This window comes from Bufo bufo, chromosome 4 (assembly GCF_905171765.1).
Source record: "Bufo bufo chromosome 4, aBufBuf1.1, whole genome shotgun sequence".
NCBI classification, from domain to species: domain Eukaryota; kingdom Metazoa; phylum Chordata; class Amphibia; order Anura; family Bufonidae; genus Bufo; species Bufo bufo.
In genome coordinates, this window is record NC_053392.1 from 24,748,462 (window position 1) to 24,765,636 (window position 17,175).

Sequence of the window (17,175 nt, forward strand, 5' to 3'; positions counted from 1 at the left end):
TCGCAATATCAAAAAGATTCTTTATTCGTACCTCCAGACACAAATGGCAACGTTTCGACTGTACACCAGTCTTTGTCAAGCCTAATGACATATATTCTGGTAGGCATATATATACCCCCCACATAAAATACACACCCCATTGCATCATCAGTGCACATCAATCGGCAATTGAATACACATGTTCATAATACAACTCAGTTAATGACATGTATACAAAGTTCATGTTGTTCGTCTCGGCGTTCCCTTGTCTGTAATGCGCAGCCGCATCTCAATGTATTTGCATACCGGAAGTATCATGCGTCGCCATGGCACCCGGCAGCGCCCGTGTCTCTAGCCAATGTACTGCAAGCAGCGCTCACTGACGTCACAGCCTGCGCATCCATCCCGTGACACTCATTCTAGTGCGCGCCTAAGTGCGTCGATAGTATTAGTCACATGGAGTGCGCGGCCAATGATAACGCGGCGCAAACATCGGCGCCATGGCAACGATGACGCCACGGTTACTGCTATTTACTATAAAGTGAATATGTGCAATCCGTATCAAAAAGTGAACAGGTCTATACACTATAGGGCCCCTGTCCACAACGATGATCACCTGTATATATAGGGATATCACTCCGGACCGCACATATTCACATACAGACATGGAAAAATTAGTGTGGTACACCATAGTCACACATAACCATCATCTGGATCGTGTATCCCATATATACATCACATATGGATCATCACCATGGCACTTTGACATATGGATCGGAGACCGATCCCCCGGGGATGCGTCACATATAAATTAAAAACATAATGTCACTATACTGATAGGACACAACAGCAACAACTATCAATCGATAGATGCGACATTAAACTCTAGATTCAAGCCAAAAGGTTGAAGGGACCTAAGGGTATGGATCCATTTAAGTTCCTTTTTCCTCAGGATCCCCTTCCTGTCCCCACCCCTTCTCAAGTATCCCACGCTATCGATAACTCGAAATCTCAATTGATTGATGGAATGTTTGCAATCAATGAAGTGTTTTGCAACCGGTTTGTCGAGTGCACCTGTTCTTATTGTGCTTTTGTGTTTGTTAATTCTTTCCCTCAATTCCATCGTGGTCTCCCCCACGTAGATCAAACTACACGGGCACTGTATCATGTAAACCACATCTGTGGATTTGCATGTATAGTGACCTTTGTCTGACAGCTGAGCACCGTCTTGGGGGTGCTCCAGTACTTTGGTTTATTTTGTGTTTTCATTTTCTGATTGTTAATGTGTAATCGCTGCATATTGGTAGCGACCAATTGAGTTGTCCACTGGTTGTCTCCTGACGAACCTTGTTTATAAGGGGAAACGCGTCGAGGTGAGGACCACCTACTTAAACAATCAACATATACATTCTTGATTATATCGAATGACCCAGGCATCCATAAGGGTCCATTTTTGTTGTAAGGGTTCTGTAAGGACAGATAGGCTAGGTACGGGGACAGAGTGCTCCCACCATCTGGGTGCATCTCTGGGCAGAGAACAGGTTAGGGATACCCTAGGGATATACTAGGGACCCTTATGGGTATGCCCCCTGTCCACCACCGCTAACATCTTCTCCTCCCTATCCGGTCCTTATTAGCCCCTTATTGTCTGTCTGTCTGTATCTTAGTCCCCATGAAAGGGGCTCAATGTGAGATTTTTTAGTATATTTACATTAAAGGTTATGTTTTAGGTAGTTGTCTTCAATGATAGTATTTCTTTTACAACTACCAGTTACGTATTTTCACGGTTGATAAAATTGTTTTCATGTGATCTTTCATCTTCATCTTCTGTTTTCCCCACCAATTTCCACAGTAAAATGGCCTTGGTAGCGTTTTGGCGCTATGTGTTTGAAGTAAATCGACAAAACTTCAGATTAGTTTGAGAGCAGGATGTTTGTGAAATTGGTAATGAATCTGATAAGTTCAGAATCGGTTAAATCATCCTTAATCTGCTTTCTAAGTTGTAATTGGGTCTCCTGTAACCTAACTTTACCTCCAGTCTTGCTACTAGAGGTAAACCAAACCCAGGCAGACATTAATGTGTATAGGTAACTTTAGGGTCTGAACCGAGGATTGCTTCCATTGGATACACATGTCATTCTTAGTTTGATAACACACAATTCTCACATTTCTTTGATGTTTTCTTGTCCTGTTTTCTCCCTACAGATCAGCTATGGAGCGATGGATCCCATCTTCAGTAACAAGCTCCTGTTTCCTTATTTCTATCGCACAGTCCCTGATGGGTCCACTCAGTATGAAGCCATTGTCCTCCTACTGGAGAACTTTGGCTGGAGCTGGGTGGGGATGGTGACAGTAGATGATGAGAGCAGCCAACGAGCCAGCATGGAGCTCTACAATGTAATAACACGGAGCGGGGTCTGCATAGCTTATAGAGAATCTGTCAGTAATGTCATAAAATCTATGGCCGACAGGAAGGTGTTATATCAAATACAGAAGATTCACTGCAATGTGATTATATTTGTTGGTAGCTCTTATGGCTTATCGTCATTGCATTTTATATTGTCAGATGACTTAAATCCTGGAAGAGTTGTAATCATGCTCTCAGTTATTTTACCTGAAAGATTAATCTTTTTTACTACATTTCATGGATCTTTGCAGCTCACTCCTCACAAAGGAAGAATTCCAGGTTTACAAGAATATTTACTCACAGCCGGTCCTCTAAAATATCCAGAGGTTGAGCTGATGTTTGAAGTATGGAGTGAATATCTTTCTTGCAGCTATGGACAGTATTCATCTAATAGACCATGTAATGAAAGAGATGTTCTAGGTAATGTGGATCGCTCCCGGTATGATGTAGACAATTTCCATTACACATTCAGTGTGTACTCTGCAGTGTATATTGTGGCTTATGCCTTACATCATCTGATCTACTCACATAAAAGACAAGAACATCTCCAAATATTTACCACCCAAAATGTCAAATGGAAGGTAAGATTATTCAGACTTTTCCAACATTTTCTGTCATATTCCAAACTCCAGTAACACTAGTAATACACATAATTCTGTGGGACTGTCTGCTGTAACCCTCACTAGCACTAAAGCAAGATTGCATGGTTGCCCAACATGATGGCCCCACATATGTGACAAAATCACAGAAATATAGTGGCAAATATGGGAGAACTGCTCAAACCCCAAACACTGTAGCGTGTTTCTCATTGGGGGAGCAGTCCCACCGCATGTGGACCACAGCAAACGACCATTCCCAGCAAAAAATGCTTACAATGGAGGATGCCGGCGCAGTCCACATGCACCACAGAGGCATCCTACACAAAACGGAGCATTGTGCGGATGAAAATATAATTATATAAATCACGGAAAAAAAATGCACCAAACGGATATGCCACTGACTATACTAGCTAGTCATACAAGCAGAAATTAAAAGCTGAGACTTTTACCAATATATTCCTGTCAGGAACACGTCGGAGCCCATCATGCCCCACATACGTGCCCCATTTTGCCACTCATTAGTTTCTGGCCCTTATGTTGATGACAGTTTTGTGATCCACTTGTTAATGAGGGTACCACTCTACCCTGACAGCATTACTGGGGGTGATGCCAACCATCACAGCAGTCCCATGCAGAGCTCAGTGTTGTACTGCTAAGTGCTGAAGAGCAGTTTGCCGAACCACTGAGGGTAGGGGCAGGAGAGGCGTTATAATGCAGAGTATGGAACCTGAAAGAGAGAGTATGGAATAACTGCATATAGTACCAGAGTAGACTGAGGAAGCAGTAAGAAAGTAGGACCTTGAGGCAAGAAGTGGCTGGAGGGAAATCTTTAAAATATATGGCGCCTGACTGGACCTGTGTAGCAATAGTCAAATGCAGCCACTGAGAACTGGTGAGAGATGTTGGTAGCCATCGCTGTGTCAGTGGATGTGACAGAGGAAATTACAGCAGGAAGTAAGAGACTAACCACCATGAAGCCGATCCAACCAAGTCTATCAGATTGAGTGGATTAGTAGAGAAGTGACACAGTACCATACCTGGAGAGAGCTATACTGCTCATTAGGAGACATTATCAATGTTTAACATTTATCGTGAAATCTAAGGTTTGGAAAGATATTAGAGACTCCTAGGAATATGATTACTGTAACAAAATGCACAAATCAGAATATGTCAGACTCAGACTCATGTCTATTGCCTTTAGCTGAACCAATATATAAGAAGAGTTCAGTTTATAACTTCTGGTGGAGATTCCATTCACCTTGATGAGAAAGGAAACTTTCCGACAAGATTTGATCTGGTAAATTATCAGGTATTTGCTAACCGAACCGTGGGGAAACAAACAGTGGGACATCTCCATGAAGACAAAGGTCATCATCAGTTTCTTATAAATGAGAGCTCAATTATTTGGAAATCACAACTTCTCCAGGTGAATTTAGTGTCTGATTCTTTATTACACATTAACAACTGTCATCTGTTTATCCAAGACTAAAACGTTTAACAGACCTCTTCAGTGTGGCTGGACCATAGTGGGGTTCATACTTACCTGGACCCCACCTCTAGATCCCAGCTGCAGCTCTCCATGGCTGCCTCGGCAGGTACCAGGTCTCTCGGAATGAAGATCCTGTTGATGGGCATCACAGTGATGTACCAGTGATTGGCTGCAGTGGTCACATGACACCTGTCAATAGGGTATTGATTCCCAGTGACCCGGGACCTGATGGCCATGGAGTGATGCTGCTGGGATCCAGAAGCAGGGATCATGTAAGTATGAACCCCACCGCTGGTCCAGCCAAACTGAAAAGGTCTGTTAAAAAAGTTTAGTCTTGATAACCCCTTTAAAAATACATACCCATTATAGGTATACAGTCATGTGAAAAAATTAGGACACCCTTTGAAAGCATGTGGTTTTTTGTAACATTTTTAATAAATGGTTATTTCATCTCCGTTTCAACAATACAGAGAGATTAAAGTAATCCAACTAAACAAAGAAAACTGAAGAAAAGTCTTTTCAAGATCTTCTGTAAATGTCATTCTACAAAAATGCCTATTCTAACTGAGGAAAAAGATAGGACACCCTCACATGTATTCCCTCTTAAATTGGCTCAGATCTCACACCAGGTGCACATAATTAGTAGATCGTTACTCTGCATGTTGAATGAGGCTTGCCCTATTTAAACCTCAGACATTTAGTTTGGTGTGCTCCTGACTGTTGAAGTGAGAGTGAGCACCATGGTGAGAGCAAAAGAGCTGTCAGAGGACTTCAGAAAAAAGATTGTAGCAGCCTATGAGTCTGGGAAGGGATTTAAAAAGATCTCAAAAGATTTTGAAATCAGCCATTCCACTGTCCGGAAGATAGTCTACAAGTGGAGGGCTTTCAAAACAACTGCCAACATGCCCAGGACTGGTCGCCCCAGCAAGTTCACCCCAAGAGCAGACCGCAAGATGCTAAAAGAGGTCTCCAAAAACCCTAAAGTGTCATCTCGAGAACTACAGCAGGCTCTGGCTACTGTTGATGTAGAAGTACATGCCTCTACAATCAGAAAGAGACTGTACAAGTTTAACTTGCATGGGAGGTGTGCAAGGAGGAAACCTTTGCTTTCCAAGAGAAACATCGAGGCCAGACTGACATTTGCCAGAGATAAAGTTGACAAAGACCAGGACTTCTGGAATAATGTTCTTTGGACAGATGAGTCCAAAATTGAATTATTTGGACACAACAGCAGAGGACATGTTTGGCGTAAACCAAACACAGCATTCCAAGAAAAGAACCTCATACCAACTGTGAAGCATGGAGGTGGAAGTGTCATGGTTTGGGGCTGCTTTGCTGCAGCAGGACCTGGTCAGCTCACCATCATAGAATCCACGATGAATTCTACTGTGTATCAGAAGGTGCTTGAAGAACATGTGAGACCATCAGTTAGAAAATTAAAGCTGAAGCGGAACTGGACCATGCAACATGACAATGACCCAAAACATACTAGTAAATCAACCAAAGATTGGCTGAAAAAGAAGAAATGGAGAGTCCTGGAATGGCCAAGTCAAAGTCCAGATTTGAATCCCATTGAGATGCTGTGGGGTGACTTGAAAAGGGCTGTACGTGCAAGAAACCCCTCAAACATCTCACAGCTGAAAAAGTTCTGCATTGAGGAGTGGGGTAAAATTTCCTCAGACCGATGTCGAAGACTGGTAGATGGCTACAAGAACCGTCTCACTGCAGTTATTTCAGCCAAAGGAGGTAACACTCGCTATTAGGGGCAAGGGTGTCCTATCTTTTTCCTCAGTTAGAATAGGCATTTTTGTAGAATGACATTTACAGAAGATCTTGAAAAGACTTTTCTTCAGTTTTCTTTGTTTAGTCGGATTACTTTAATCTCTCTGTATTGTTGAAACGGAGATGAAATAACCATTTATTAAAAATGTTACAAAAAACCACATGCTTTCAAAGGGTGTCCTAATTTTTTCACATGACTGTATTGATGTGGACCCCCCTAAAGCTGCAAAAAATCTCTTCTGGTCTCAACTCCATGTATACGTCAGGCTGACTTAAAGCTCAAATCGAAGAGAGACTTATAAATATGGTGGAAGAATAAAGTTTAAAGGAGTTTTTTTTTTCAAATGTAATATATCTACAGGGCCTGCGAACCCTCAGTTAGGTCATTAGAATAAAATGTAACTTTTATTAAATCCAATTTTTGTACTTTTTATTTTTTGCTTTATATGCAATTTAATCTGCACTAAATTCCCAATTCTGCTTAGTTGTAAGCTGCCAAAGGTTCAAGTTACCTTGACAGCTAAAACTGAGCCAACCGGGTAAGGACTGCTGACCGCCCCTCCCCTGCCTGAGCTCACACACTGCTCCCCCTCCCCTCTCCGATCTTCTGCTTCTACAGGTTAGACTGCTAACGGCTGCACTGACATAATAGGAGAATTGGAGACATTTGAAAATGGATGAGGAACTAAGATGGGAGTCCCCGACCCTTCCCTCCTTTCAATGGTTGATCATTGGCTGAGGACAGAATACGCTAGCATGCTGGAGGCACTAACCACTCTCTCCACATGGCCTTGAGCACGCCCCATACTATTACTGATCACATCATTGTTTGCATGTTTGTTTGCCATGTGATTTCTTGTCCGTGGGATGACATGACGCCCAGCACGTCATTATGAAGGGGGGGGGGGCACCACCACTTGTTACTAGCTTACCCAATCAGTGTGGTGATGTGGGGAATAGGACACATCATCACTGGGGAGGAGATTTAAACTATCCTGAGGTACTAGTCTGTACTGGAGCCGGCTTCGGTCCCGAGGTACTAGTCTGTACTGGAGCCGGCTACGGTACCGAGGTACTAGTCTGTACTGGAGCCGGCTTCGGTACCGGGGTACTAGTCTGTACTGGAGCCGGCTTCGGTACCGAGGTACTAGTCTGTACTGGAGCCGGCTTCGGTACCGAGGTACTAGTCTGTACTGGAGCCGGCTTCGGTACCGAGGTACTAGTCTGTACTGGAGCCGGCTTCGGTACCGAGGTACTAGTCTGTACTGGAGCCGGCTTCGGTACCGAGGTACTAGTCTGTACTGGAGCCGGCTTCGGTACCGAGGTACTAGTCTGTACTGGAGCCGGCTTCGGTACCGAGGTACTAGTCTGTACTGGAGCCGGCTTCGGTACCGAGGTACTAGTCTGTACTGGAGCCGGCTTCGGTACCGAGGTACTAGTCTGTACTGGAGTCAGCTTCGGTACCGGGGTACTAGTCTGTACTGTAGCCGGCTTCGGTACCGAGGTACTAGTCTGTAAAACAAAACATGCAATGCAACAGCTCACTGCAAACCAAATAAAGTACAAAAATGCATAATAATTGCTAGTGCTATACTTATAAATTAGAGATGCTTGGCAAATAATTTTGTACAAAATTATTTGAGCCCGATTGCCGCACGTCAATGCGTTCTCTGTAAGACGGGTTCCTAACACTAAATTCTACCTGTTATGTGCCATGTCGGCTACCATACAATTTAGGGAGTGTAGGTTCCACATGCATGCTGGGCCCGCTTTAATGCTGGGCCTGCATCTCTAATTTATAAGTATAGCACTAGCAATTATTATGCATTTTTGTACTTTATTTGGTTTGCAGAGAGCTGTTGCATTGCATGTTTTGTTTTACAGTGTTGTTCTCAGCCATAGCAACGTGCCCCTGCACATTGGGATGTGCTCACGAGGTACTAGTCTGTACTGGAGCCGGCTTCGGTCCCGGGGTACTAGTCTGTACTGGATCCGGCGTCGGTCCCGAGGTACTAGTCTGTACTGGAGCCGGCGTCGGTACCAAGGTACTAGTCTGTACTGAAGCCGGTTTCTATACCGAGGTACCAGTCTGTACTGAAGCCGGCTTCGGTCCCGAGGTACTAGTTTGTACTGGAGCCGGCTTCGGTCCCGAGGTACTAGTATGTACTGGAGCCGGCGTCGGTACCGAAGTACTAGTCTGTACTGGAGCCGGCTGTCACGGATGGTGTACAGGAAACAAGACAATGCAATACAATAATGACTCACTGGATCCACAACTAAGGAACAAAAGGGAGACCCCTACATGAGACCTGCCACTCTCCCTAATTGCTCAGCCTATGCGAACACCCCAAAGGTGGATGGGCGCATATCCACGTACCTCGGCTATCTAATACCTGAAGACCCTACAATAGTGAGGGGACACGACCACCGGCTCCCTACACTAGACACGGAGGGAGTCAGGGTCACCTGAAAATCCAGCAGACAGAAAATCACAAATAAAGGAACAGCACTTATCTTGCAGAGGACTGGGAAATAGAAACAGCAAGCACACACACTCCAGGAAGTTGTATAAGCCGCAACCTAATGCATCATGGGGAGGAACTTAAAGGGAAGCAATCAGTCCAACTGCATGACAGCTGAGATAGACTAACGAGATGAGGAACTTAACCAAAACAAAGAAACTCAAGGAGGAGGATCTGGAAAGCTCCTGTCAGAGCTTCTCAACTGTCTGGTTGTGACAGTACCCCTCCCTCTACGAGTGGACTCCGGACACTCAGGGCCCACCTTCTCAGGATGGGACCTATGGAAAGCCCTGATGAGACGAGTGGCCTTAATGTCCGTCACTGGGACCCACATCCTCTCCTTAGGACCATAACCCTCCCAATGAACGAGGTACTGGAGGGAACCGCGGACAAGACGAGAATCCACAATCCTAGAGACCTGAAATTCAAGATTTCCATCAACCATAATCGGAGGAGGAGGCAAAGGCGAGGGTACAATAGGTTGAACATAAGGTTTCAATAAGGACTTATGAAAAACATTATGGATCTTCCAAGTCTGAGGAAGATCAAGACGGTAGGCAACAGGATTGATGACAGACAAGATCTTGTAAGGCCCAATAAACCTAGGGCCCAACTTCCAGGAGGGAACCTTCAATTTGATATTCTTGGTAGACAACCACACCAGATCACCAACATTCAGGTCCGGACCAGGCACACGTCTCTTATCTGCCACACGCTTATATCTCTCACTCATGCTCTTTAGATTATCCTGAATCTTTTGCCAAATAGATGACAAAGACGAGGAGAATCTGTCCTCATCAGGTAAACCAGAAGACCCCTCTCCCGAGAAAGTCCCAAACTGCGGATGAAACCCATATGCACCAAAAAATGGTGACTTAGCAGAGGACTCCTGACGACGGTTATTTAAAGCAAACTCAGCAAGGGACAAAAAACACCAATCCTCCTGATTCTCCGCCACAAAACAGCGCAGATATGTCTCCAGATTCTGATTGACGCGCTCTGTCTGGCCATTCGACTGCGGGTGGAAAGCAGAAGAGAATGACAACCGAACCCCCAAGCGAGAACAGAAAGCCTTCCAGAATCTGGAAACAAACTGCGTGCCCCTATCAGAGACTATGTCTGAAGGAATACCATGCAATTTGACAATGTGGTCAATAAATGCCTGCGCCAGCGTCTTAGCATTGGGCAAACCAGGAAAAGGGATGAAATGCACCATTTTGCTAAAACGGTTCACCACCACCAGAATCACAGTCTTCCCCGAGGAACGAGGCAAGTCCGTTATGAAGTCCATGGACAGATGTGTCCAAGGACGGGAAGGAATGGGTAAGGGAAGTAGAGGACCTGATGGCCGTGAATGAGGGACTTTGGCACGAGCGCAAGTCTCGCAAGCTGCCACAAAACCCTCAACCGACTTACGAAGCGCAGGCCACCAGAATCTCCGAGCGATGAGATCCAGTGTGGCTCTTGCCCCCGGGTGCCCAGCAAGGACCGTATCGTGGTGTTCCTTAAAAATCTTGTGTCTCAAAGCGAGAGGCACAAACAACCTCCCAGGAGGACAAAGATCAGGAGCCTCTGACTGGGCTGCCTGCACCTCTGCCTCCAATTCAGGAAAAAGAGCAGAGACCACCACACCTTCAGCCAAAATGGGACCCGGGTCTTCAAAATTCCCACCTCCCGGAAAACAACGTGACAGGGCATCTGCCTTCACATTCTTAACCCCAGGGCGGAACGTGACAACAAAATTAAACCTTGAAAAGAACAAAGACCATCTGGCCTGTCCCGGGTTCAGACGCTTGGCTGACTCCAAGTAGGCCAGATTTTTATGGTCAGTAAACACGGTAATAGGGTGTCTGGTTCCCTCTAGCCAATGGCGCCATTCCTCAAAATCCAACTTGATGGCCAACAATTCCCTATCTCCCACATCATAATTTCTCTCTGCGGAGGAGAGTTTCTTCGAGAAAAATGCACATGGTTGCCATTTGGCAGGAGAGGAACCCTGAGACAAGACCGCACCCACCCCTACCTCAGAAGCATCAACCTCAACTATGAAGGGTAACAAAATATCAGGTTGTACCAGGATTGGAGCGGAAGCAAAACTCTCCTTGATATTAGAAAAGGCCTTACGCGCCTCTACCGACCAGGAAGAAAAATCTTCCCCCCTTTCTGGTCATATCAGTGAGTGGTTTAACAACAGAGGAATAATTCAAAATAAATTTCCTGTAATAATTGGCAAAGCCCAAAAAACGCATCAGCGCCTTCTGATTCTCAGGAAGCTCCAACTCAAGCACAGCGCGGACCTTCTCGGGGTCCATGCGAAAACCAGAAGCGGAGAGAAGAAACCCCAGAAATTGAATTTCTGGAACCGCAAACACACATTTTTCCAGTTTCGCGTATAATTTATTCTCCCGCAGGATGAGCAAGACCTGACGTAAATGTTCCTTATGAGTCTTGAAATCAGAAGAAAAAATCAAAATGTCATCCAAATACACTAATACAAATTTTCCCATTAAATGATAAAAAATGCTGTTCACGAAATGCTGAAAAACGGCTGGGGCATTCATCAAACCAAAAGGTATAACCAAATTCTCAAAATGGCCCTCAGGGGTATTGAAAGCCGTCTTCCATTCGTCTCCTTCTCTGACCCTGACCAGGTTGTATGCCGCTCTTAGGTCTAATTTGGAAAAGACTTTAGCCCCAACAACCTGGTTAAACAGGTCCGGGATCAGAGGAAGCGGATAAGGGTCACGAATAGTGATACTGTTCAGCTCCCTGAAATCCAGACAAGGTCTTAAAGAACCATCTTTTTTCTTAACAAAGAAAAAACCAGCGGCAACAGGTGACTTCGAGGGTCGTATGTGTCCTTTTCTCAGACTCTCAGAGATATAAGCACGCATAGCGACCCTCTCAGGTTGGGAAAGATTGTATAAACGAGATTTAGGCAGCTTGGCGCCTGGGATGAGATTAATAGGGCAATCGTACTCCCTGTGCTGGGGCAAATCCTGAACTCCACTCTCAGAGAAGACATCTGAAAATTCAGAGAGGAAACGTGGTACAGTCTTAGTAGAAACCTCAGAAACAGATGTCATGAGGCAATTCTCTCTGCAAAAGTCACTCCAACCATTTATTTGCCTCGCTTGCCAATCAATGGTGGGGTTATGTTTAGTGAGCCAGGGTAGCCCCAACACTAGAGGAGTAGGCAAATCGCGAAGGACGAAACATGACACATCCTCAACATGAGCATCACTCACAATTAAACTGATATTGTGAACTATGCCCTTTAATGATTTCTGAGAAAGTGGAGCGGAATCAATAGCAAAAACAGGAATATCCTTTCCCAAAGTGCATACCTGGAAACCATGAGTTATTGCAAATTGACTATCAATGAGATTGACAGCTGCTCCACTATCCACAAAAATCTCACAAAAAATGCTCTTGTTCTCTAGCGCCACCCTAGCAGGCAGGACATAACGGGAACTACAAGCAAACGGAAAACCTTCAATTTCCGCCTCAACCCTGCCAATAGTAACAGACGGAACATTTTTAAAAGATTTTTTCCTTTTTGTTTCTTTATTACTCCCAGAAAACTGCCTGAATCTCCTAAAGGGACAAACCATTTGCCAAATGATTTATACCTCCACAACAAAAGCAAACCCTCCCATGCGGGCTGAATCTTCTATTGTCAGAGGCAATCAACCCCAGCTGCATGGGCTCCTGCTCAGAAGGGGCTGACAGCGAATGAGACCCCTGCGCACAGAAAGAGACCGCTGCACTGTCCCGGGACTGAGTATGACAGGAAGGAGAGATCTCTCCTCTCTCTCTAAGACGCCTGTCAATACGAACGGCCTGAGACATAGCAGAATCCAAGAGGTAGGTCTCTCATGAAAGGCAAATGCATCTTTCAATCCCTCTGAAAGACCATGGCAAAATTGACTTCGGAGTGCAGCATCATTCCAACCAGTATCAGCTGCCCATCTCCGAAATTCTGAGCAGTATATCTCTGCGGATTGTTTACCCTGGCATAACAGACGTAGTCTAGACTCAGCCAGAGCAATACGATCCGGATCATCATATATCTGACCCAGGGCTAAAAAGAATTCATCCACTGAACGGAGGGGCCGTGCCCCCTCCGGCAGCGAAAAGGCCCAGGATTGAGCGTTACCCCTGAGCAGCAATATAATGATCCCCACCCTCCGTTTTTCATCACCAGAGGAATGGGGAAGAAGGCGAAAATGGAGTTTGCAAGCCTCTCTAAAACGCACAAAATACTCACTACCCCCGGAGAACGTATCCGGGAGCGAGATCTTAGGCTCAGAACAAACTCCATGAACGCAAGCTGAACGGTCACTTGAAACTGAGAAAAAGTCTTACGGCGATCAGCTACCTCCAATGAAAGACCCTGGAAGCGCTCAGCCAAAAGTGAAACCGGATCCATGCTTGAGACGGTTTTGGCGGCTTATAATGTCACGGATGGTGTACAAGAAACAAGACAATGCAATACAATAATGACTCACTGGATCCACAACTAAGGAACAAAAGGGAGACCCCTACATGAGACCTGCCACTCTCCCTAATTACTCAGCCTATGCGAACACCCCAAAGGTGGATGGGCGCATATCCACGTACCTCGGCTATCTAATGCCTGAAGACCCTACAATAGTGAGGGGACATGACCACCGGCTCCCTACACTAGACACAGAGGGAGTCAGGGTCACCTGAAAATCCAGCAGACAGAAAATCACAAATAAAGGAACAGCACTTATCTTGAAGAGGACTGGGAAATAGAAACAGCAAGCACACACACTCCAGGAAGTTGTATAAGCCGCAACCTAATGCATCATGGGGAGGAACTTAAAGGGAAGCAATCAGTCCAACTGCATGACAGCTGAGATAGACTAACGAGATGAGGAACTTAACCAAAACAAAGAAACTCAAGGAGGAGGATCTGGAAAGCTCCTGTCAGAGCTTCTCAACTTTCTGGTTGTGACACCGGCGTCGATACCGAAGTACTAGTCTGTACTGAAGCCGGCTTCGGTCCCGAGGTACTAGTCTGTACTGGAGCCGGCGTCGGTACCGAGGTACTAGTCTGTACTGGAGCCGGCTTAGGACCCGAGGTACTAGTCAGTACTGGAGCCGGCTTCAGATTGCTGCTTATAAAAGCCAAAGTTCTTTACCGAGGTCTCTTCAACTTAACAAAGTTTGCCTCCAAGAAGCCCATACATTTTATGATGTACAGATACAGATCTCCGTACAACATTAAAACTAAATTAGGGAACAAATCGACTTCGGTTCATGGATTTTAAACATGATTCGACCAACTCTAATAGTAACATAGTAACATAGTATATAAGGCCGAAAAAAGACATCCGTCCATCCAGTTCGGCCTGTCATCCTGCAAGTTGATCCAGAGGAAGGCAAAAAAACCCTGTGAGGTAGAAGCCAATTTTCCTCACTTTAGGGGAATAAAAAATTCCTTCCCGACTCCAATCAGGCAATCAGAATAACTCCCTGGATCCCCTCCCTCTCTAGTAGCTATAGCCTGTAATATTATTACGCTCCAGAAATACATCCAGGCCCCTCTTGAATTCCTTTATTGTACTTCCCATCACCACCTCCTCAGGCAGAGAGTTCCATAGTCTCACTGCTCTTACCGTAAAGAATCCTTTTCTATGTTTGTGTACAAACCTTCTTTCCTCCAAACGCAGAGGATGTCCCTTCGTCACAGTCACAGTCCTGGGGATAAATAGATGATGGGATAGATCTCTGTACTGACCCCTGATATATTTATACATAGTAATTAGATCTCCCCTCAGTCGTCTTTTTTCTAACGTGAATAACCCTAATTTTGATAATCTTTCAGGGTACTGTAGTTGCCCCATTCCAGTTATTACTTTAGTTGCCCTCCTCTGGACCCTCTCCAGCTCTGCTATGTCTGCCTTGTTCACTGGAGCCCAGAACTGTACACAGTACTCCATGTGTGGTCTGACTAATGATTTGTAAAGTAGTAGGACTATGTTCTCATCACGGGCATCTATGCCCCTTTTGATGCAACCCATTATCTTATTGGCCTTGGCAGCAGCTGCCTGACACTGTTTTTTGCAGCTTAGTTTGCTGTTTATTAAAAATCCTACATCCTTTTCCATGTCAGTGTTACCGAGTGTTTTACCATTTAGTATGTACGGGTGACTTGCATTATTCCTTCCCATGTGCATAACTTTACATTTGTCAGTGTTAAACCTCATCTGCCACTTATCTGCCCAAGCCTGCAATCTATCCAGATCCCTCTGTAGTAGTATACTGTCCTCTTCAGTGTTAATTACTTTACACAGTTTAGTGTCATCTGCGAAAATTTATATTTTACTATGCAAGCCTTCTACAAGATCATTAATAAATATATTGAAGAGAATAGGACCCTATACTGACCCCTGAGGTACCCCACTAGTGACAGTGACCCAATCTGAGTGTGTACCGTTAATAACCACCCTCTGTTTTCTATCATTGAGCCAGTTACTTACCCACTTACAGACGTTTTCTCCTAGTCCGAGCATTCTCATTTTATATACTAACCTTTGATGTGGTACAGTGTCAAATGCTTTGGAGAAGTCCAGATATACGACATCCATTGATTCGCCGCTGTCAAGTCTAGAACTTACCTCCTCATAGAAACTGATTAAATTAGTTTGACATGACCGATCCCTCATGAAGCCATGCTGATATGGCGTTATTTGCTTATTTCCGTTGAGATGCTCTAAGATAGCATCTCTCAGAAAACCTTCAAACAGTTTACCCACAACAGATGTTAAACTTACCGGCCTATAGTTTCCAGGCTCTGTTTTTGGACCCTTTTTGAATATTGGCACGAATAATCACACGAATAATCACACGACTGTGGGATCGCAGGTCTTCTAGTTATATTATGTGTACTTTTGGGTGTCATTTGCATATTCAACCAGGATCTTAATTAACCATGTATTGTCTAAATAATGTTGTCTGAATTTAGCAAAGGCACAGGCAGAGGATGGTGGAAAATAGGAAAACAAGTATCAAGTCCATGTTAAATTGTTCACCACTCCAGCTGTTCCATCCCGGTCTTCCCTGAGGCGATTTAGCAGCGCTGATGTCATGTCTACAACACCTGACTGCTGCAACCAATCACTGGCCTTCAACAGTGTATCCATAAGCTAGTGATTGGCTACTGAAGTCATATGTAATTGAGGTGAGGTCATCACTTCAGCCCTACACATAAAGATCAGCCAGGAGGAACAGAATGGTGGTTCATACAAAGGCCGGTCTTGATTTGACACATTTATTTATCCAATGAATGACTATGTAAATGAAGGCTGGCTACACATGGCCATGATACAACATGTACTAATAAAACTACTGCTGATCTAAGTTAAAGCAGTTGGCCATTTTCTAAAAAAACTTCAATAAAGCTGTAATGTAGTGGACACTGTCCTAGGAAACCCCAAGCATGTCTTATTTCAGCTTTCTGTTTCAACATCCCTCTCTTTCCATGGATGGATCTGTAAACTGCAGCCACTGTGTTCCTGGAGATCGAAATGGTGATGGTCACAAGATTTACCCGTGTGGCTCCTGCCATTAATGTTTTCTCTTCTGCTCTTGTGCTGAACGTTATTTAACTCATGCACAGATAGATGCAGTGGAATCTGCTGGACCTGTTTATATACTGAATGCTTTTAGGGCAAGCAAAGAAGAGGAGATGCTTCCAGGGCAGCAGTCATGTAGGTAGATCATGTGACTGGTGCCAATTGACCACAAGCATTAAGATTTGTAGTTCCCACAGTGGGGTTCAGAGCTGTACATCTTCAATTGGATGTCCAATCCATTATATAAGTGTGATGTCTGCCAGAGGCAATATACCCTCCCCACAAGCAACAAAGTCCATAGCCATAAACAAGCGTTACCTTTGCTATCACACACAGTACCTTGTGATCCTAATCAGTCTACAGATGTCTGTCCTCTATCCCTCAGGGGTTCTCCTAGCACACCTGCTTTACTCTGGCAGCCATAGGAATGTTTTTTTCCCTTTCCTTGTTGCCAGATTCTGTTAGGCTCACAAACTGTAGCTTCACCCTCAGCTTGAGCCAGACTGATCTGAAAAACGGTCTCCATGCCAGATAGTAACTTTTTGCTGATTATGGAAAACCATTTGGGATTACACAGTGCATAGCACATTAACCCTTAATACCTAATGTTAAACTGTAACACATGTGTCTTGAGGTGTTACTTTACTTTCTTCACCACCCCTTTACTGGTATAATATCGTGACTAGAGTTGAGCGAACACCTGGATGTTCGGGTTCGAGAAGTTCGGCCGAATTTCCCGAAAATTTTGAAGTCAATGGGGACCCGAACTTTTCGGCACTAAAAAGGCTGT

The 17,175-nt window shown here is 44.7% G+C and overlaps 1 protein-coding gene across 1 annotated transcript in view; it reads left to right on the top strand.

The window, feature by feature from the left end:
• The window catches only part of LOC120998912, an 86,611-nt gene that overhangs the window by 35,077 nt on the left and 34,359 nt on the right, over positions 1–17,175 (top strand). The window contains exons 5-6 of the mRNA XM_040429790.1: positions 2,185–2,376; positions 4,187–4,406. Coding sequence (XP_040285724.1) covers positions 2,185–2,376; positions 4,187–4,406 — 412 coding nt within the window. The remainder of the gene's footprint in view (positions 1–2,184; positions 2,377–4,186; positions 4,407–17,175) is intronic.